We start from the raw sequence: 22,815 nt of genomic DNA on the forward strand, positions 1-22,815 counted from the left end.
CTCCCCCACCCCCCCGAGACCGTCCTCAACAGGCCGGGGCTCCCAGCTCCTCTCAGGCTGTTAATCGCACTGTTAAAAATGGATGAGGGCTGGCCGGGCGAGGCAGGGGGATGACTCACCGTGACTACGGCCCCTCCCCTCCTCCCTCTCTCCTCCTGACCAGGCAAGTCCAGCAGGAGCCTCTCTTCCCCTCCCTCCCCTGGCCTCCTCTCTCCTCTCGTCTCCTCTCCTATCTCCCTCTTCTCTCCTGTCCTCTCCTCTCCCACCTCCCTCTCCTCTGCTCTCACCCAGACTAAACAGGACCGGTCTTGTCCAGTAGGACCCAGGGGACACCCAGGCCCTGCTCTGTGGAGGCGTGTCCTCTCATGCAGCTGTGAGTGACGTACACATGGCAACCGCTGCAGTCACCTCACGATTGATTTCCCCTTTGTTCTGCATGGCTATTTCCCGCCCTGTGGCTGGTGTGATGACCCCCCCGCCACAAAACAAACGTCCTCATCTCACTCTCCCCTTATCTGACCTGGGTTCAGGCCTGAGGCACACTTCCTGACCGCACAAGGTGCCCAATCCCAGGTCATCTGCATCCTGCGAGACTCGCGTTAGCCAGTCGAGCTAAAGCCGTGATCTTCAGAGGGCTTCTAGTCCTCAGGACTAAGGCGATATCAACATGGCCTCTGTGGACCACCTCTACTGTGTGTGGACCACCTCTACTGTGTCACTGTGGTCGCCCGATCGTGGGGGACAGAAGACGTGACGTTCTATCTGTCCTAGTCTAGTACGTCTGTGAGTGGGATCCCTGCGTTAGCACGCATAGCACACGTACAGTAGCACACATAGAAGACATAGCACACGTACAGTAGCACACATAGAAGACATAGCACACGTAGCACACATAGAAGACATAGCACACGTACAGTAGCACACATAGAAGACAGCACACGTACAGTAGCACACACAGAAGACATAGCACACGTACAGTAGCACACATAGAAGACATAGCACACGTAGCACACATAGAAGACATAGCACACGTACAGTAGCACACATAGAAGACATAGCACACGTACAGTAGCACACATAGAAGACATAGCACACGTACAGTAGCACACATAGAAGACATAGCACACGTAGCACACATAGAAGACATAGCACACGTACAGTAGCACACATAGAAGACATAGCACACGTACAGTAGCACACATAGAAGACATAGCACACGTACAGTAGCACACATAGAAGACATAGCACACGTAGCACACATAGAAGACATAGCACACGTACAGTAGCACACATAGAAGACATAGCACACGTACAGTAGCACACATAGAAGACATAGCACACATGCGACAGACTATTACTGCACAGCAACAGCACTCTTAGCTTGATATAATCAGCCTAGTAGTGCTTTGTGCTAGTTATCAGGACACGCAGCTCTGTGTGGATATTAAAGCCCCTCACGCTAATTTAGAAATGTCTTCAGAAGGTGAACGAAGGAGAGCTTGAGAGGACGGGGATGTTATTTCTGTGACTGCGGCAACGCGTGTAGCTGGAGGAACAGCTTGCGTTTCTGCCACAGCTGTCTCCCTCTCTCTCAATCTCTGTTCTCTCTCTCCCTCTCTCTCTCTCTCTGTTCTCTCTCTCTCTCTCTGAGTATTACCACCTCCCATCACCCCCCCCCCGCTGTGCCGTGCTCACGGTCGCACACTGGAGCTCTGCTTGACACGACTGCCTCTAAAATAGCTCCCCTCCATGTGGCATGACCCCCCCCCCCCCCATTTACCCCACTCTCCTCCCTTCCTCCTCCCCTCCCTCACACCGTCTCTCTCCGGCTCGTACGTTCTCCCTCTACCCCTCTCTGGCTCGTCCCCTGGCTCTCTCTCTCTCTCTCTCTCTCTCTCTCTCTCAATGACTCTCGCCCGCGCTCCCCGTCTCCCTCACCAATAAGCGGTTCTTACATAACGTGACTCTGAATCCAGAGACAATGGGAACAGCAACGCAAACAACTCTCAACAACAAACTGAGTGTTTGTCCTTTGTGTTTGCGTGTGTGTGTATGTGTGTCTGTGCGCGTGTGTGTGTGTGTGGGTGCGTGCGTGTGTGACAGCACTCTACCCTAGCGTGCAATTCTGTCTTCCTCCCTTATGATGCAGGAGACAAGCATTTGAAGATTTTCTCTTTCTTTAAAGGATTGGCACCAAGATGAAACCCTCTCATACTCTAAGGGCGGATTCATACTCCACACAATCAGCGCTAGCTACGCAAGGCGTGTTTGACGCATCTTTGCGTAGCAACGTGTGTGGTGGAAAGTTTTTTAATTTTATGCAAGTTCAATCACAGGGGTTCAATCACAGTTTCATGCACAGGGGAGTGTGTGTGTGTGTGTGTGAGAGAGAGAGAGAGAGAGAGAGAGAGAGAGCGAGCGAGCACGTACAAATGACAGATAGAGCAAGAGGGAGAATGTTTGTGTGTGGCTGGAAGCCAGCTGTGCAGCTAGTATAGCGTTTGTCGGGTTATCACTCCCTCCCTCCCTCTCTCCCACCCTTACTCCCGACAATATTGGCCTCCATCTCTCTATTGGCACCACAAGAGGCAGTAGTCCCAGCACACCAAAATCAAGAAGGACACCAAAATCAACCCACTGATCTCCACTGCACAAGTAGAGTAGTGGTGAGAGCATTGGACTCCCACCCTGGAGACTGGGGTTCAAGTCCCGGTGGGGATGACTTTATGGGACTATACCCCAAACCTCCACATGTTCATCCTTTCACTCCAACCTTTTTATCTCTTACCTAAATTCCACAAGTAGAGTAGTGGTTAGAGCATTGGACTCCCACACTGGACATTCTCAGAGATTACAGTCTATTTACTTCACCACCTAAAGGGAAGTGCATACAGCAGTTAATTACTTTTGTCCAGAAACAGAAGTTGAACCAATTGCAGAAAAATAGCTAACGTTACAGGAATCATCAGTGTAACTGCTTTAGCCACTGACCGCTACCATTAATGTTATGGAAGCTGCTGCTAGTTGTTGTGAGCTCATGAGCTAACTGGATATCCCGCTCTTATTGTGCTGGATTAGCATTGGAAGCATTGGAACTGATGTGTCCAGGCGACAAGACCTATCTTAATTTATCAGACATTATTTCATGTCATTTCAATTCACATATATGTCAGTGGCATGACTAGCTTCCTTCCTACCAGTCCTGAACAGAAACAAGCCAGCTACGCACATAAGCCAGGCTGGACCTGGCCTGTTTTTGTGTGTGTGTGTGTGTGTGTGTGTACGTGTGTGTGTGTGTAGTTATAGCCAGGTTCTCTCTGGTGCTGCTGCTTCTGACATGTTTCAGCTTGACTCCTAGAGGTCACCGCTGTACCCAAAGCTACATTCCAGTCATATCTCCCCCCCCCCCCCCCCCCACACACACACACACAGACAGACACACGCACACACATACACACACAGAAAAATGACATCACCTGGGAGGAATGTACCTGGCGACAAAGGCAGGTCTGGGATCAGATCCCCCCATGTCCTTACTGAGCTAGTTACTGTATGACCACTAGTCAGATCTGATTCCAGCACAGCACTCCTACTCTGAGGCTGTGGGCTGGAGAGGTGTCTGGTGTCTTACCTGTACTGAAACACGCATGCAGATCAGACACACACGCATGCACACACGCACGCACGCACGCACACACACATGCACCTACACACACACCTTAGCTGGTTGGCTGGAGCAGGTCCTAGCTTGAACACCCAGCATGCTTCAGTGGAGATGTCACGTTCTCTCACCTACACTCCCCTCACCTGCACATAACCTACTGTACACGATAGATCACTTTATCTAAGTTTCCATCAGCTCACAGAGTACAGTAAATACTCTATCATAAGCATCACAATGAGTCATAGATTCAATGTGATAGAATAAGTGGGGGAATGAGCGCTTGAACAAGCAGAAAATTGGCCAAACTAGGACACTGTATAAAAGTATTGTTAAGGTGCAGAAGAAGACAAATAAAATTAACAAAAGAGGAGAAGAGTTGTCCTATTGCATTCTTTATGGTTCATGCCTTTGTCAAGTTTGGGCTGGAACAATTCTGGGAGAAAACTTGTCAAGTATGAATATTCAGTATTATTCATGAGGTGTTGTCATGTTTAAGCTACATAGATCAATGTGATGCAGAATTAATTATCGAAAGTTAAAACAGAAGGAACTGACTAGTCATTCCACGGCGGTAAGCTAGTGAGGACTCTGTATTGGAACCACAGTTATGTATTGTAACCCTGGTTCCATGAGTGGAGCGAAAACCCACAGGGAGAGCTCCTTATTGGCTTAACCAATCGTAGCTAGCTACATTGAGAGAAGATTAAAAAAAACATACACGGACCTGCGACCCAATAGGTCCGGTGCACCACTATTAAAGTGGGCCGAGCCCACATCACTGCTCCTAGCCCAAACTTTCAGCGTGCAGACTGTGGGTTCAGCAAAGTCTGCGCCCTGTGGGGCTTCGTTCCACTCATAGAACTGGGGTTACGATACGTAACCATCATTCTATTTCGTGGTGCCCCGGCCCACAGGGCGAGCTTCTTATTGGTATAAGCGGAGCTTCACGACCGCACCAAACACTCTAGCTGAGCACGTTTACAAGAACTGGCCAGCCAGGTCGCAAGCCAGGGCTCCAAGGTAATGACCATACTGAAGGTTGGTCCAGCCCAAGCACTGGCCCTGACCTGCCGCACTCAGCTCCTCCCAGCTGAGGGCAAAGAAAGAGGGTTACGCAGGGTTTACGCACCGTAAACCCCCCCCCCCCCCCGACCGAGCCTCACCCAGATGGACCCTCGTTCACCCGACGGCCCCGCCCCAAACCAGAAGACCACCATGTCCGACGCTGACTCCCGCTGGCAGCTGTGCCCCGCACAGACGACGCCACAGAGACGACGCCACGGACAGAAGATAATAGCGGATAAAAGGAGACGGTGACGACTAGGTTGCCGCTGTGCGAATGTCAACGCCACATAGAGAACGTTCGAAACCAAAAGCAGATCCCAAGGCGGTGCTACACCAGAATGCTGCGTGTGGTGCTAAATGTCAACCAGAACGAGCATGTTACCAACAAGCATCTGTATGGGGGGTTACCAAAGCTGAGTGAGAAAGTGGCATCCAGGAGGATGAAACTTGCTGGCCACTGCCACAGACATCATGAACTCCCAGCCAGCAAGCTGGTGCTCTGGGAGCCAACGCACGGGCACCGATTAAGAGGCTGGATGTATGGAAGACCGAGATGATTGGAGACTTCGCTGTCAAGATCATCGTGGAAATAGCGCACGCATACGCTTGAAGAGCGGACGCCGCTAGACCGTCCTCATGATCCACCAGGTGTTGGACAAACAAAAGCGTCCCACTTGCCAGAGTGGACCATAGCGGTGGACGCCGCCCGCGCACTCGCGATAGTCTTCATCACTGCGAGTCCTCGACCAGACAATCTCCGCCGTTCAATAGCCAGGCCACCAGCGGCCGCCACGGTGTCGTAGGCACGCAGTTCCAGCCCCCCGCCTGGGACAGCTGGATTGGCCGTTGAGGGACGGGCCACGGGTCGGACCGCTTAGCAGTCCGGCAGGAGAGGTGCCCGCCGGATATCTGGCTACAGCGTGTTCTGACGGAAGGTTCCATTCAGGTTCACCGTTCTTCACCGCCTCCGATGATGAGGAACACGGCCCCTTGGCCAGCCGGCCGAAGAGATGGCTAGCGTAGCAATGGACGAGGTGACCGCCACAGCCTGCGCCGTCAACGTGTAGTTCTTCTCCGCCGAGGACAGAGTGGTCTGGTCCTCGGGGTCGGGCACAGAGGGCCTCCTAGCCCAACCCCAGGCGGAGGAGCCGGGCAATCAGGACGCTCCCTGCCGCTGGAACCCGAAATCGGGTTCCAGCGGCAGGGAGCCAGTTGTCATCACTTCATTCCAGCTGGCAACTCCTCCCTAGTGTCTCTCCCTCTTATACTCTAAACAGGCCCTGTGGACTCCCCCTGTCTCCTGCAGGCCACCCTGTAGCAGGCCCCCCCTCGTCCACCCTATGGCTCCTGGAAAAGCCCCCTGCCTCCCCATGACTAGCTCCTTCCCACTCTGTGTCGTCAGCTGTCCCTATCCAGCCAACTCCACCCCTTTTTTACCTTTGGCTCTCAGCTTTCTATTTTCTGAGCCTGTTCTGCTAAGTGCTTTTTGTGCTTTGTTATACGATTCACTTAAATATCATATTAGAGACTACAGGGATAGCTAATGGCCTACCATGTAGGCAACTTCTCTGTAACTATTTGTGCACTCTCCTGTTAGTCATGTCTCTCTTAAGTATCTAGCCCATGTTTACTGCTCTGTATATGTTCTTAGCCACTAGACAAACATTTTCCAGGAGCTTGCTCCATCGTCTTGTTGAGAGAGGTCAGGGAAGAATTTTTACAGCTCACTTTTCTGGCCCCCGGGTGAAACTGTTTTTTGTGCTTCCCTCTGGAATATGTAGAGAGTGGGTCGTATGCCCACCCTCCCATTGCTCTCTGTAAAGCACATTGTGTTGCCTCTGTGTATGAAATGCGCTATACAAATAAAGTTTGATTTGATTTGGTAGCTCTCACAAAGGGACATAGCGGAGCTCCCAGGGAAGCAAGTTGGCACCATCCCGCCTCCATGAACGGGAGCTTGCCCTGTTTCGAGTTCCACCAAATAGAAACACAAACGCTCACATACAAACACACGGGTCAGGTTGCCCTACTCTATGGTGGTCTTGGTGGCGGTAGTGTGTGTGTGTGTGTGTGGATGTCTCTTTTTGTACAAGGTCAGTGTGTGCATGCAAGGTTGTGTGTGTGTGTGTAAAATGTGCAGCCTGCGAGTGTGTGTTTTGCACTGTGAATGTGTGTGTGTGTGTGTTGGGGGAAGGGTGCTGTGTACTGTGGTGAACTCCCAGCTCCAGCAGGGCTAGGACTTGTTTATGACTCTGGCCTCTGAGTTATAGCAGCACAATGGCTGATTAAGGATGTGCCACCACCATCAATCTCACACACAGGTCCTGTGTGTGTGTGTGTGTGTGTGTGTGTGTGTGTGTGTGTGTGCGTGTGTGTGTGTGCGTAAGGTACAGTTGACAGATCCCCCTCAGCCTTCACTTGACCCATCGTGGCTCCATCCTCAACTGTGATTGGCTCGTTTGAAGGTGCTCTCTCTCCACCAATCAATCATTTCCCCTCTCTTCCTGTCCTCGTCTCCTTTCCTCTCCTCCTCTCCTCTTTTCTCCGTTCCTCCCATCTCTCCTCTGAGAGCACCATCATGTTTACCAGTGGATTCCGGGTCAAGCTTAAAGTCCAGGCGTTGTTGATAGAGAGATTGCACAAATGTACTTTCAAAACACTTTTCAACCTTGATCCAGTCCCTGCTCAGTCAGACTGTAATACGGCCTGTTCCCCACGTACCGACGCCACCTTCCTCCTCCCAGGAACCAGATCCCCAGCTTCAGCCAACCCTGAACTTGACCCCTGACCCCGCTCCTCCCCGGAGGCGGCAAGGCTCTAAGCTACTCCACACACATCGCATCGACGTGGCTTAGCACCGCGGGGCCGTGCTTCAACGCTCAATCTATACTCCCTTCCTCCCGTGCTCAGGGCGCACTGATAGGGCTCAGCGAAGTGGGCGTCCGTGTTGAAGATCCACCCTTCCTGCCTTCGGCTGGACTGGTGAAACCAGGGATTCCAAAGCGTTGTGTTTACCAGTCTGGTCACATCAGATGGGAGCTGAACCAGCGAGGAGGAGGCCTGAAGGAGAAGGTGCAGGTCAGAGGTCAAACACAGTCCAGGACAGCGTGGGAGGCAGGGGAGGTGTGGTGAGAGCCAGCGCCAGACCACCGTGGGTGGCCTGACATTGTTTACAGTATACTTGTTGTTGTTGACGTGGGGCTCATCGAGTCTTATTGGACCTTATTGATCTAACATGCTCTGGTAATCGGCCGTGCGAGCAGCTCCTGTAATTCACTGTCAGCCCTTGATCCCTCTGAGAGAGAGAGAGAGAGAGAGAGAGAGAGAGAGAGAGAGAGAGAGAGATGTAAACATGTGCCCTTGGCAAATGTGCATCTCATTGTCATACATTGTACTGTGTGTGATCTTATTGGTATCTTAATGACATATGATATACTACAGGTGCTGAATAACTAAGTGTGTGTGTGTGTGTGTGTGTGTGTGTGTGCGCATGGTCTTCTTGGCATCTTAATCAGATGATATACAGTATATACTGAATACGTGTTTGTGTATGTGTTTCTGTGCGTCCTTCGGAGAAAGACAAGATATGAGCAAATTATTCTCAGATCTCAAGCAGGCAATATGCCTGCTCTGCTGAAAAATGATCTGCTTTAGAAATACATTAATACATTAGCTTGAATGAGACTTGAATGAGAAAATATAAGACATTTTTAGTATTCCCATGTCTTAAAGTTGTTACTGCGAGAACATTTGGTTATGTAAAAGTCCTAAACTTGCAATTCTACAAAGAAGGGCTGTTTTATGAAACAGACGTTCGTTTGTGTTCGTTGCCCTTTGAAATCCTATGAAGTTTAATAAGGCTTAAATGTAGCTGCAGGGTACGTTCAGCTGGGCAGAGAGAGAGGGAGAGGGAGAGAGAGAGAGAGAGAGAGGGAGAGAGAGAGAGAGAGGGAGAGAGGGAGAGAGAGAGGGAGAGAGCGCTGGGGGATGGGATGCTCAAATATACATGAGTGATATGCTCCATGGCTGCTCAATTATAAAGCACTCTAACAAAACACAAACGCAGTAACCATTGCATTCAAAGCAGTGTTTCTGCTCCACACTACTTCTGTTCACCATTTAAAAAGCTTTTTGGGTGCTTGATACTACTGAGGGTTAGCTTGGAAACATGCTCATCTGGTAGTGTAACAAATACCTGTCCTACCACTCTGTCCATGTGCAACAGCTGGTCGTATTAGCTGGGTGGAGGGGGAGGCGGGCTGTAGTATTGAAGGTGGGTGGATGCTGAGTGCTGATTGGTGGTGCTGGCTGGTGTTGGCGGGAGGGTTGTGTGTTGGACGGTTCAGGTTGTGGGTGGTTGATGTTGGCTGGTGTGTTGTTAGGGTCTTCGATGACCTTATTCCCCTCACTGCACCCACGTTACGCCCAGCTACGTCAGTAGGAGGGCTGGGGGCTGATGCCGAGCTGGAGGAGGGAAGGAAGGGGTCTCGGTAACATCGGCTTCCACCTGTCCAGGAGGGCATCCATGCCTGCTGCCCACTGCTTGCTGTTGACATGGCCGCCCTTCGACCGTCTTTGCACCCTGCTGGACTGACAGCCACAGACGGCCGGTGGAGAGCCCTGTCCTAATGCGCCTGTGTGACCTAGAAACAACAGCTACAACGTTGAGGACTGAACCGTTTATGGATGTTAGAGAGAGGTATATATAAATATAGAGGTAGAGAGAGGTATATATAAATATAGAGGTAGAGAGAGGTATATATAAATATAGAGGTAGAGAGAGGTATATATAAATATAGAGGTAGAGAGAGGTATATATAAATATAGAGGTAGAGAGAGGTATATATAAATATAGAGGTAGAGAGGTATATATAAATATAGAGGTAGAGAGAGGTATATATAAATATAGAGGTAGAGAGGTATATATAAATATAGAGGTAGAGAGAGGTATATATAAATATAGAGGTAGAGAGAGGTATATATAAATATAGAGGTAGAGAGAGGTATATATAAATATAGAGGTAGAGAGGTATATATAAATATAGAGGTAGAGAGAGGTATATATAAATATAGAGGCAGAGAGAGGTATATATAAATATAGAGGTAGAGAGAGGTATATATAAATATAGAGGTAGAGAGAGGTATATATAAATATAGAGGTAGAGAGAGGTATATATAAATATAGAGGTAGAGAGGTATATATAAATATAGAGGTAGAGAGAGGTATATATAAATATAGAGGTAGAGAGAGGTATATATAAATATAGAGGTAGAGAGAGGTATATATAAATATAGAGGTATATATAAATATAGAGGTAGAGAGAGGTATATATAAATATAGAGGTATATATAAATATAGAGGTAGAGAGGTATATATAAATATAGAGGTAGAGAGAGGTATATATAAATATAGAGGTAGAGAGAGGTATATATAAATATAGAGGTAGAGAGAGGTATATATATAGAGAGGTAGAGAGAGGTATATATATAGAGAGGTAGAGAGAGGTATATATAAATATAGAGGTAGAGAGGTATATATAAATATAGAGGTAGAGAGGTATATATAAATATAGAGGTAGAGAGGTATATATAAATATAGAGGTAGAGAGGTATATATAAATATAGAGGTAGAGAGGTATATATAAATATAGAGGTAGAGAGGTATATATAAATATAGAGGTAGAGAGAGGTATATATAAATATAGAGGTAGAGAGGTATATAAATATAGAGGTAGAGAGGTATATATAAATATAGAGGTAGAGAGAGGTATATATAAATATAGAGGTAGAGAGGTATATATAAATATAGAGGTAGAGAGAGGTATATATATAGAGGTAGAGAGGTATATAAATATAGAGGTAGAGAGGTATATATAAATATAGAAGTAGAGAGGTATATATAAATATAGAGGTAGAGAGGTATATATAAATATAGAGGTAGAGAGGTATATATAAATATAGAGGTAGAGAGGTATATATAAATATAGAGGTAGAGAGAGGTATATATATAGAGAGGTAGAGAGGTATATATAAATATAGAGGTAGAGAGGTATATATAAATATAGAGGTAGAGAGGTATATATAAATATAGAGGTAGAGAGAGGTATATATAAATATAGAGGTAGAGAGGTATATATAAATATAGAGGTAGAGAGGTATATATAAATATAGAGGTAGAGAGAGGTATATATAAATATAGAGGTAGAGAGAGGTATATATAAATATAGAGGTAGAGAGGTATATATAAATATAGAGGTAGAGAGAGGTATATATAAATATAGAGGTAGAGAGAGGTATATATAAATATAGAGGCAGAGAGAGGTATATATAAATATAGAGGTAGAGAGGTATATATAAATATAGAGGTAGAGAGAGGTATATATAAATATAGAGGTAGAGAGGTATATATAAATATAGAGGTAGAGAGAGGTTGTTATAGTTATTTTAGACTTGTCTAGTCCAAAGATTTACCAAGATACGTTCAAAAGGTTGAGTCTGGTTTATTGAATGAAAACATTACGAGCGCAAGGACTTCCTGACAAACGCAGCAAAGGTGGTTCCGTCAGAGAAGTGAAATCAGTCACCTCTGCCCTGGCTTATATTCAGTCTATGCGTCATCGTGAGGGGACGGATGTCACACAGTGAAAGAAAGGAATGTGGGATGAAACTCACTTTGCTTTGAATAGAGACAAAAGAGCGAGGCAGAGCTATGCAGAGTGTGTTTACAATCACAAAGGGGGGGGAGAGTTGGTGTTTTACATTAGACTGAAACTGGGGTTTTGCAGGGGACTTGGGGGGAGGTGATAATTACAAAGACAAAGGCTTAAGGCGTTTGGATGTAAATTCCTGGACAATCCCTCATTTGTGCCTGAACAGGCACACAAAAATAAAATCCAAACACAGTGTAAACAGTCAGCTATGCTATACATGTGGAAAGGAAATAATCTCTCCACTAGGTGGAGAAAAAAAAAAAAAAAAATCTTTTTTTTTTTTTTTTAAATTATTTTCTCTCAACGTGCAAAATCACACACCAAAACCCCTTGCTTCAGAAATTTGACAGGAAACAAGATAAAAAAGATGACATGATTATATACTATTTATAGTCTAAGAGTGGACAACCATTCACCAAAAAACTTGATTTTACAAGGCAAAAAAAAAAAAAAGGTTACCAGTGTAAGAGGGGCAAAAAACCTCTTGGTCAATTTAGAGGAAAAACCCAAACTTATTTATCAACTCATGTTTCAACCATTGCAATTCTTGTAAACAAATATGATATTTTCCAGATTATTTTAAAGTTCATTCACTCTTGTGAATAATTGCATGTGATGTCCTATGGAACATAGATTCCATGTGTGCGTCGCTGAATGTTTAATGTAGGTTCCAGTGTGTGCGATCAGAGGTGCAGTCCGATTGCTCATCAGAGGAGAATGTCATCTGGGGAATGCAAGGCGTCTTCTCTTCTAGATCGCAACTTCGATGTCGCGTTGCTTGAAATCAGTTATGTTCAATGTTAGTGTGTGCAGGTGTGTGTGCGTGTGTGGTGCATCTTGTGAGGAGGTGACCAGCAAGGTCATTTTTCCTCCGATTCCTCGTCAGAGGAGAGGACAGTGTGATGGCCCATGGTTTTGGCCTCTGAGCCCTCTGGTTCAGCTGCATTCTGATCTCCTGGTGTTTGCGATCCCCTGGCGGACCGTCCTCTGCTGCTTGGACCCGTCGGCAATGGCTTGCATGGGTCCACGAAGTCCTCTTCAGATCGCTGTCTGCGTGGTGAGTAGAAACTGGTACGGCCCGAGCCACCTCGGCGATTTCAGCTCCTTCGTCTGTGGTCGCGGACCAGGACCCAATCCCCAGGAGAGATGCGATGCAGGAACCCCTCCTTAGCCTCAGGAAATGGCGGTCCTCACTCTGTTGGAGACATCTGTTAACATCCTCCGCCACCCCTGTTTTGAAACATGATCTGGCCCGTGGGCTAGTTTGAAAGCATAATGAAAACATGAACGAGGTAGTACAGGTTTGTCATTAGGCCCTAGATACAGGTTAGTTTGGTGGTGGAAATGTGCACTTAGTCCTTCATTTCTTTTTCTCCGCAGGTGGAGCAGATGCTTGTAGGTCAGAAATGTAGGCTCTTGAACTGAACCCGGTCCATCCCTGTACTGCTCCACGTAGGGTCGGCCCGGGTCGTGCTGCTGGAGGGCCACCTCGGCGCTCTCGCTCCCAGCACAGGTTGATGAAGTGCTCCGTCTGTGGATCCACAGATGAGAGAGACAAACAGAGACAAAACAGAGCAAAAGAGAGTCCTCTGGTCTGGTCTCCCAGTTCCCTTCTTTGGTCAGGAACGGTTATTCAACAGTCTGTAGGAGATACTCAGAAACATGGTTAAGCGCAAGCTCCTGCTTTGGGGAAAAAATTTTGTTATTCTGTCAGGAAAACTTAAACAGGGTGACTGTTCAAGTGTCATTTAGAGCCAGTCTGCAGTAGCCTACAGTGACATCAGGGGCAGTGTTAGAATGATTTCAACACGCTTAGTCCCCAGTCATGATCAAGGCAATTGGATTTGGCTCTAGCAGTTCTCTTGCGATTTTATGAAAATAAAATACGCTATATTCTCGTCTCAACAAAACAACACCCCCTAAGGGTGAAAGCAAAAATTCCCTGAAGTCAGGATAAAAATAGAGATGGGTCAAAGAAAATGACACTAAAATGAACTGGCTTCATTTACAATTAACTAATCAAAATACTCCATCAAAGCTTTATTTGTATAGCTAAAATTTGTATATCTAAAACCTCCCTCTTCTGCATTTGAGGACAGAGTATTTGGGCACTGCTCCTGTTTCATACTTATCTGTCGCTCACAGTGAGTAGGTGACATGGCGTTGGTCTGCATCTCACGAACCCCAGATCGCCCATCTGTAGGGAAACAGGCCAGTAACCTCCGGTGTCCTGTGCCCGTCTCCTGGTTCGGCATTCACCCATCACTCCCGGAACGACAGTTGTCTGTAAAATACCACTCAGAAAAAACACTCAGGCCCGATGAATGTGCCTCAAACTATAAACATGAGATATTTAACATACTCATTTAAAAAATATAAATGGGTTATGAGATGCTGCATTGAGATTAAGACACTAGCAACCCTTATCTATTCCCCCCACTATTATGCACAAACCTTATGTTTTAAGCTACATATCAGAAAGAGAGACAAAACAAACACAGTTAAACAGACCAACAGCAGGTTTTAATGTCCCCAGGAAGGCATGATCCAGGCTCCTCAAAGACCTGCCGCCCAGGGTCCATAGCACCTGAAAATTAAGACTCAAAACACAGACTGGGTTCAATAGCAGAGGAGAAGGCCTAGAGCCAACTCCTCAAAACACATTATCATTATATGAATGAAAATTCATACAGTAGAATGCATAACACGAACAGCTTATGGCCATTCATTGACTATTGAAACAAAACTCCTGAATCAAACACCTATTCAACCCTGTCAGACTTTTGAGTTCGCTCTACATCTATTTTATCCTGTTTATTTACCTTAAAAATTAAAACTCTCTATCTTGGCTAGTTTAAAATCACCCTTATGGGTTGTTCAAGGGAAGTCCAGCAGGTGGCGCTCGACTTCAAAATCGGAGGCTCTTCCTTCCGGCCCTGTTCGGACAAATACCTCGTAGAAAGGGGTGGCTTAACTCGTAGAGAGAAAGGGGCGTGGCTAATGGCGCAACAAGTCGAGGGGGTAATCTAATTTTAAAACAGAGTTATTCTGCTGGGGAAATGGCGGAGAGACCGTTTGCTGAATCTCCTTATCTTTCCTTCCTGACCTAAAAAAAAAACTCTCTCGTGCTACTCTCCCAAATCTTAAAAACAGACCAGTCTAGAGAATTAACAGGCTTTTCCCTTAACCCTCTAGCTGAGCCCGAATCTTAGAATTTAACACTAAAATGTCAGATGTGGATGTAAGAAATCGAAAATGCTTTAGCACATAACGAAATTCTGCCAACAAACGCTCGCAGAGTAATGCTTCAGCGCAACAATCTCCTCAGGCTAGCAGTAGAATCCTGTGACCTCCTCTAGCCCTATCTTAATAACTAGTGTTACAGGGACACCTAGTGGTGATCCCAAAATGTTGCATGTATGACCCGGATGTGGTCTTTGGTTGTGCGCGGGGAAAATTTAAAGAAACAAATCCCAAATAATCACGACGCAGCCTAACCCCAAAACAGCAATGAAAGGAAACCTTATAGTTAACTCACGGCGGTAAAGAATACAATTTCGAAGAAACAAACATTAAGACACATTAAAATTCGCTTAGTACTCACCCAGTCAGCGAAGTGCTTTGTTCTCTTCTGGCTCAATGGCGGAACACCGCGATAGCGGAGTTTTCCTTATCTCCTAGGCAACCAGCTAGCTAGCCTACTGGGAATCTAGCAGAATTTTAACAGTCTAAAAAGGGTACAAAACAATACTTTACCTGGATCCATGGCGCGCATAACAAACATACAATCAAGAGCCGAGGCTCAAAACAGTGAACACATAAGACGAACAACCCCTCGTGCACATGCAAGAGAGAACGTAGCAGACTCACACGGGAACGCAAACAAAGGACGACCAAACGACGACCAAAACCGAAGCCCACGTTTACAACAACACTCTCGGCTGCACTAGCAATTTGGTCCAGGCTAAACCATGATGTCTAGATCCTACCAAATATGTACAGCCCCTCTGGTCAAAATCTCTACCAGAAAACGCGGATTGCAAAACTCTCAATTCCGCCCTGTAGCTACATCTCCATTGAGCAAAACTCTCTCAACGTGCTCGCGGTTAAAACTCTCCGCGACCGGCCAAAAGGAAACCTGTTCTGTGTCAAACTCTCACTTGAACAGCTGATACCCTCGTAACGAAACAAAGACGAAGTCAAAAGACAATACGATATAAAATCTATTGCTGTTCACATCTCCTTAGATAGTTACTTACTAAATACCCACGCTGGGGTTTTCCGTTTTCAAACAATCCAGACCAACAAGCTGAACCAAATCAAGGCAAATACAACTCAACCCATAAGAGGGTTCGTTTAAACGTACCTGTGAGCCTCAGGAATCCAGTGGAAGAACTGAGGAAATAATCTCGGCATGCGCTCTAGCGCAAGAGAGAAAATTGATTTTCCAACGCCCATATGGACCGACACGTCTGCCGATCAGTCCTGTCCACTGGAATCCCGAAGCAAACGCAGGCAGTGATCCCATCCCCGTCGCCAAACTGTTATAGTTATTTTAGACTTGTCTAGTCCAAAGATTTACCAAGATACGTTCAAAAGGTTGAGTCTGGTTTATTGAATGAAAACATTACGAGCGCAAGGACTTCCTGACAAACGCAGCAAAGGTGGTTCCGTCAGAGAAGTGAAATCAGTCACCTCTGCCCTGGCTTATATTCAGTCTATGCGTCATCGTGAGGGGACGGATGTCACACAGTGAAAGAAAGGAATGTGGGATGAAACTCACTTTGCTTTGAATAGAGACAAAAGAGCGAGGCAGAGCTATGCAGAGTGTGTTTACAATCACAAAGGGGGGGGAGAGTTGGTGTTTTACATTAGACTGAAACTGGGGTTTTGCAGGGGACTTGGGGGGAGGTGATAATTACAAAGACAAAGGCTTAAGGCGTTTGGATGTAAATTCCTGGACAAGGTATATATAAATATAGAGGTAGAGAGGTATATATAAATATAGAGGCAGAGAGAGGTATATATAAATATAGAGGTAGAGAGGTATATATAAATATAGAGGTAGAGAGGTATATATAAATAAAGAGGTAGAGAGGTATATATAAATATAGAGGTAGAGAGAGGTATATATATAGAGAGGTAGAGAGATATACAGTACTGTAGCCACCTTTAACATGAGATATTAATGGCCAAGAGATCTTGCCCTAACTGGACTGTTCTGGCAGGTCACACTGCTCTGTCATTCACAAGCCTCATCTGGATGGGTTCTGGTTCTGGTTCTGCTTATGGAGCACATTCTTCCTCCTGCTGCTTCCTCAGGCTGCATGCACTTGACATGTCTTAGCTTAAATCCATTCCCAAACTCCCAGAGTTGAAGAATATTCTCTTAAGAATATTACCCATAAAGATGATGGACTTCTCTGTCAGGGAAGGAGCTGTGAATGAATCCCTTCTGGTTTTAAGCTAAACTCGCTGATCATTTTCATAAGCTTATGTCTGTACTTCAAAGCTCTGAGGAATAGAGAAATCACCACCTCTTCCCTCCTCTAAACCACCCCCTCCATAATAAACCAGTTTGACGTGAATCAAAAAATCATTTATTCAAAAACAACAGACTTAATTTATGACAAACCTTCCTACTGGTATTAGGCACAAGGAATTCAGTTCACAAGGACTGGTAATCCTCACAGGCGCCTCCTCATCGTCGAAAACAAACTGCCGTTTAAAAAAAAAAGTGAGTCATTGTTCTTGTCGTTCCCATTAAAAAGTAATTTAACCTTCTTGTAGAGTGAGTTTCCCTCTTTCTCAAATCCCCAAAGACTTTCAGACGATTAGGGGCTTGAGGAAAAAAAGTTGTTGATTCTGTGCAACTGTCATTCTTCAAACCAACTGCAGAAATCAACCAAATTCACAGAAACAAATCCCCCGTTCTCAAAGCTCGGACCCCTTATCAACCCATTATCAAATGTAGAGTGCCAAGTGCAATTTGTTTATCACTAAAACGCATAATGTACATACACAGTTTATCAACCAGGATGCATATGTATGTTTGTATAGCTTTGTACCTTCGATATTCTAGCAAATACTGAGCAGTCAGGAGGTTAACACGAGCAGATTGTGCTGAGGGGTCGAAAAACACGAGTCGTGTTTCACATAATATGCATTTCATTCAGATATGAGGCAAATACAGTTCAACGGTTCAGTTCAATACAGTTCAACTGTAAACAACTGTTTACTTAAAAAATTAAAAATAAAAACAGTATTTTCTTATTACGTACATTTCAATGATAGCGTTTGTGTTTCATAGCTTAACTGACTTGAATTTTGTGGGGCATTGTAGGGTTTGGAGGCAAAACAAATATGCATATATATTTCAGATGAATCCATGAATCTCATTTGTGTGATAGAGCCCTCTCGACCTAGAATGATGATGCAGTGGTGAATTCCTCAAAGAAGACATTTTAAAACAGCCTAATAGAAAAGGAGCAGCTCACCCAATACAGTCAGTGGATCTCTCAGAGTGTCCAGATCCATGGTTAAGACTCTGATAGGAAGCATGGTGCGGGTTTCTCTTTGTGCTCTGAAGGGGGCCCAAAACAGCCAATCACGTTGCTCCCGGAGGACCCGGTGTTCTGCTATTGGCTCCTGTCTGTGCCACTCAGGCCTGGAGGTCCATGTTTCTGTGGTGGGGCCGGCCGAGGAAGGGCAGTCCTGGGCTTGACCACACACCCCCAGTACCTGTGTTGGCTGCAGACGACCTCCAGTTGACCCCGGACTCCTCCATGACCTCATGACCTGTGATCACTGTGGCGGGACGTGTGAGACACCTGTAGACGGAGAGAGAGAGAGACCCATGCAGGTGAGGCACAGAGCCTAGGCCACGCCCTCTTCTGGAGCTCACCCAGCAGCCCTGCCTAGACCACCTCAACTAGCGTTTCCATATCCTCTCACTGGACTCTTCCCAGCTGGGAAAGCACCCACAACACATACGTGACCGTCCTCCGTAAACACCCCTGTAGCAACTCATAATGTAATAAAGGCTCATAATGTAATAACGGTTCATAATGTAATAACTTATTACATTATAAACTAACTAAAAAGTTAATAATGTAATAATCAGCTCAATGTAATAAAACCATGCGCTCATAACGTAATAACTGATTTGCGCATAATGTTATAACTTATTACATTATGAGCCTTACTGAGGCCACTCATAATGTAATAACAGCTCATAATGTAATACGTTATTAAATTATGGGCAAATCAGAGCCATTATTACATTATGAGCTGATTATTACATGATGAACTTTTTAGTTAGTTTATAATGTAAGAAATACATTATGAACCGTTATTACATTATGAGCCTTTATTACATTAAGAGTTGCTATCTAGCCAGTTAGGAGGCCGACTAGCTGGATATTGGATGGCGTGGGAGGGCCAGATTTATACTGAGGGAGGAGGAGTTTAACCTTTTTGCCTCGGTTGCACTCCAGTACTCCTCTTCATGTACGTTTTGACAGTGGTACTTGAATTTCCCTGGCACACACACACCTACACAGCACACAGCGCACACAGCACACACACACACACACACACACACCAGTTTGTACATCCGTTGCTGCATTCCTCTGGTTTTGGCTCGCGGGCAACGAGACAACCCCTTTGCCCTCTCTCTTTCGTTCCCTCTCTCTTCCCTTCTCTCTTTTGTCTCTCGCCCCTTGTCTGTATTCCTCCTCAGTGCTGTGTGGAAACAACATGAACGTGAGGGGTAGTGATCTTCAGTCAGAAGCGGGGACCGCCAGGAGACAAGAGGAACCACACAATGAAGGAGCAGGAGAGAGGAGGAGAGGGGGGAGGAGAGAGGAGAGGAGAGGGGGGCAGGAGAGAGGAGAGGGGGCAGGAGAGAGGGGCAGGAGAGGGGAGAGGGGGGCAGGAGAGAGGAGAGGAGAGCGGGGAGGAGGAGAAATGGATGGAATGAAGAGAGGGAGAGGGACGGGAGAGGAGGAGAGATGAGGAGTGGGGGCAGGGAAGGAGGAGAGATTGTTTTTTGAGAAACTAGAGAGGGGAAAGGAGGAGGAGGGGAAGGAGAGGAGGAAGGGGGGGCAGGGGGGACCCCTCCTTCACACTGCGTTCACCCGAGGCCTCGCCAGGTCAGGTTCGCTAGGTCAGGTGTCCTCTTCAGGCATGGCTGGCTGGCCCAGGGTCCCAGAGGGGCCATCTGTCACGCGGGTGTGTGGAAACACTGGGATGGTGTTGATTGGTGCCTGACATGACTGTTGTCACCGAGCTTGGATGATGCAGAAAGATCAACGCCCTCCCCCCCCCCCCCCCCCCACCGCCCCGAGGGAAAAGCAACATGGCTGCTCACATGCAAACATCGTTAAGAGGTTTGCAGCCTACTAAATCTTCTAGGCAAATTTCTACATTCAGGTTTGACCTATCAAATAGCCTGTGGCAGTCGTTTTGAGCCACAGTCATGTACTAGTCTGAGAGAAAATGGCACTGTTTTAAAACTAGATGACGACACAACTAGATATCCCGAATCTTGGTAATACTAGCTGCACACACCAGCAAGGATGTGAGGTGGTGGGCCAACAGACACTTTCCCTGGCTTAAGATGGTCCCCAGGCAACAGCCTCAGCGAGAGCGATCGATGTTTTTCTGGATCAAACCCTGAATCCCTGCTGGTGATGAGCTCCTCTGCGCCACTCCCGGTTCCCGCTGGTGACTGTGGGGGGTTCCGCTACCCCCCCCTCCTTCGCTTTGAATTGGAAAGTCGACGGAGCCGACCCCTCGTCTATCTCTCCGCCCCACCCCTGCGCCTTTAATCTGCTTCTGAGCAGTGTTAATCCTCCCCCCGTCACCTTGAAATGTGTGTGCGCTGCTCTCCGACCCGACTCTTAATCTCACCCCGTCTTCCAGGGTGCCGGAGCTTTCAACAGCAGCCGTCTAACTATTTCCCGCCCTGGCCCGCTGAGGGGAGTGGATCAGAGGGCGCAGGTACCGGCTAGACTGCTCCGACTGAGCTTTGAGAGCGCTACTCACAACCTCGCTTTGATCAGGGTGACAGATCTTAATAGGGGCATCAGAACACACAAAGGCAGGATTCCCATCCCATTCAAAGGCTTCCACCAGATGGCGCGTCTACCCGCTAGCGATAGCATGCTGCTAAAAGGAGCAACGGACTAATCTAATGCCTACAGCATCAGGCTGAAAAGCCTCGAATTCCTATAACCTTTAAGTCATCTTAATCACGCAAAATACGGAGGCTGCATCAATCTTCCAAAGGAGCTTTGGGAAGCAGAGCCAGAGGAGTCTAGCAGCCTGGTGATGGGGACGGGTGGAAAGAGGATCATATTTATAAGCAGCGGTCTAATCCTGCGTCCTGCGTTACCCAATCCTCCACAGAGCTGAGGAGCCCTGAAGGGATGGAGAGACGACACGTGCAGGAAGAGAAACTTCCGCCGGGTGGAAAATACAATGTTGTGCCGATAAGCCTGAGAAAAACGAATGTTCGCGTTAAAGCTGCCAAAATGGTGCGGCGAAGCTAAGGGAGTGAAAAGAACTAGGCCAGCGTGCGTGAGGCGTTCCCTTCTTAAATTACAGCAGCACACCAGCCACTTCTGGTAAACAGACTTGGCAAGAGGCTGCTTACATTCCAGTAGAACTGTAACTCCTGATATGCGTGTCTCCAGCAGACACCCCAGCCGGTCTGGACAGGGCAGGGCAGGGGAGGGGAGAGGGTCTTCAGCAGACACCCCAGGGCAGGTCAGGGGAGAGGGTCTCCAGCAGACACCCCAGCCGGTCTGGACAGGGCAGGGCAGGGGAGAGGGTCTTCAGCAGACACCCCAGCCGGTCTGGACAGGGCAGGGCAGGGCAGGGGAGAGGGTCTTCAGCAGACACCCCAGCCGGTCTGGACAGGGCAGGGGAGAGGGTCTTCAGCAGACACCCCAGCCGGTCTGGACAGGGCAGGGGGTCTTCGAAAGGGATCACATGGTTGGTTCCAGGAAAGGGAAGTCTAGATGAACTCGCCCCTGTCTAACCGCAAAGAGCTGCAACAGGGTCAGGGCTGCTTCATCATACTACTCTAGCGCCTAGCATGTAGCCAGAGGAATATCACAACACACTTAGTCCTAGTGAGGGATCCACAGTCTAACGGTCACTGCAAACCAACTCATGGACACCATGTTGTGTGTGTGTGTGAGAGAGGAGGTATAGAAACAGCACAGCAAGAGTGCTGGGGGGGGGGGCAGGATAGAGAGGGGGGTAAGATAGCGAGGAGGCTGGGGGTCTCAGTCAGCCAGTCTGTAGAAAGTTTAATCCAGTTCAATCCAGCTGCCCTTTTGGACTCGAGCCAACCCCCCCGAAACATGTTTCCTGCCGCAGTGACATGACCACTCACAAAGGGAACGATCCGATTAATATGCTACAATCAGATTTAGCAGCCCTGCCACGGCCCCGCAATTAGCTGCCTTAGTAGTCCTGCAGGCTGGGTGGGCAGGGCGGCATGAGGTCAGGGCCCCAGCTGGACAGGACTGGACTACTACTGAGCTACTACTGGCTAATGACAACAGAGGGAGGGAGGGAGGGAGGGAGGGGAGGGAGAGAGGGAGAGAGAGAGAGAGAGAGAGAGAGAGTGTGGAAGAGAGAGAGTCACATAGGCTATTGTATGTCATAGGCTACAGTGACAGCGGAGGCCGGGCGTTTCTGTCCGTCTGCTTCTTTGTGATGAAAACACAGTCACGTGGGACAGAGATGAGGTCATAACTGCAGTCAGGAACGAGGGCCAAGTAAGCTTCAGGTTGCTGGGATGCAGATGTGTCTGAACATTTCAGATATTGTACATTCCTTGGACGACAAGTACGCCTGTATTGCTTGCTAGATTCCTAGGGACAAGTAGGATTAAGCCTATGTTGCACAGAGAGTAGGTCTTCATTACACTGACAAAGTGATTTTTGTCAAGTTTTACAATTTGGCAACATAGCAGATGCTTTTATCCAAAGAGACTTACAAGGTTTTGAGCTGGTGTTGGGGTTAAGTACCTAACGCTAGTCAGCTCACTCTAACCGCTGGGCTACCTGTTGAACTGGTTCACCTCAGGAACCACGTCTAGCAGGAAGCAGCCCTGTGTTTAATAAGACGACACCACTGACCATCATACCTACAGGAATCACCTCCGCTGCTAAAACACATCTGATACCCTTCAGAAAGCCATGCTGAATCGTTTATGAACCTTCTGGAAACATTTAAAGCTACTGGTCAGAGTTTAATGACGAATTGATTGAATCACATAAAACATTTACCGTACCCTGGTGGTGCAACTTAACTCGACTTGAACACACGGTTGAGACAGAAACACACACAGACACAGAC

At 47.1% G+C, this 22,815-nt stretch overlaps 2 protein-coding genes across 4 annotated transcripts in view; one reads left to right on the forward strand and one right to left on the reverse strand.

Moving 5' to 3' along the window:
• The first annotated feature begins 7,477 nt into the window (after positions 1–7,477).
• Positions 7,478–22,815, forward strand: part of agbl1 (AGBL carboxypeptidase 1) — a 224,354-nt gene continuing 209,016 nt past the window's right edge. The window contains exon 1 of one of the 2 annotated variants that reach the window (XM_084453042.1): positions 7,478–7,857. Coding sequence is in view for 1 of the 2 variants with exons in the window: in XM_084453041.1 (XP_084309167.1) it covers positions 7,762–7,807 (46 nt within the window). In the remaining variant the exon portion in view is untranslated. The remainder of the gene's footprint in view (positions 7,858–22,815) is intronic. The other variant, XM_084453041.1, reaches the window with a different exon arrangement.
• The window catches only part of enc2 (ectodermal-neural cortex 2), a 15,329-nt gene continuing 9,485 nt past the window's right edge, over positions 16,972–22,815 (reverse strand). For both annotated transcript variants that reach the window (XM_084453091.1, XM_084453092.1), the window contains one exon: positions 16,972–18,269. The gene's annotated coding sequence lies outside the window, so the exon portion shown is untranslated. The remainder of the gene's footprint in view (positions 18,270–22,815) is intronic.

Source organism: Borostomias antarcticus, assembly GCF_949987555.1.
Source record: "Borostomias antarcticus genome assembly, chromosome: 18".
NCBI lineage: Eukaryota > Metazoa > Chordata > Actinopteri > Stomiiformes > Stomiidae > Borostomias > Borostomias antarcticus.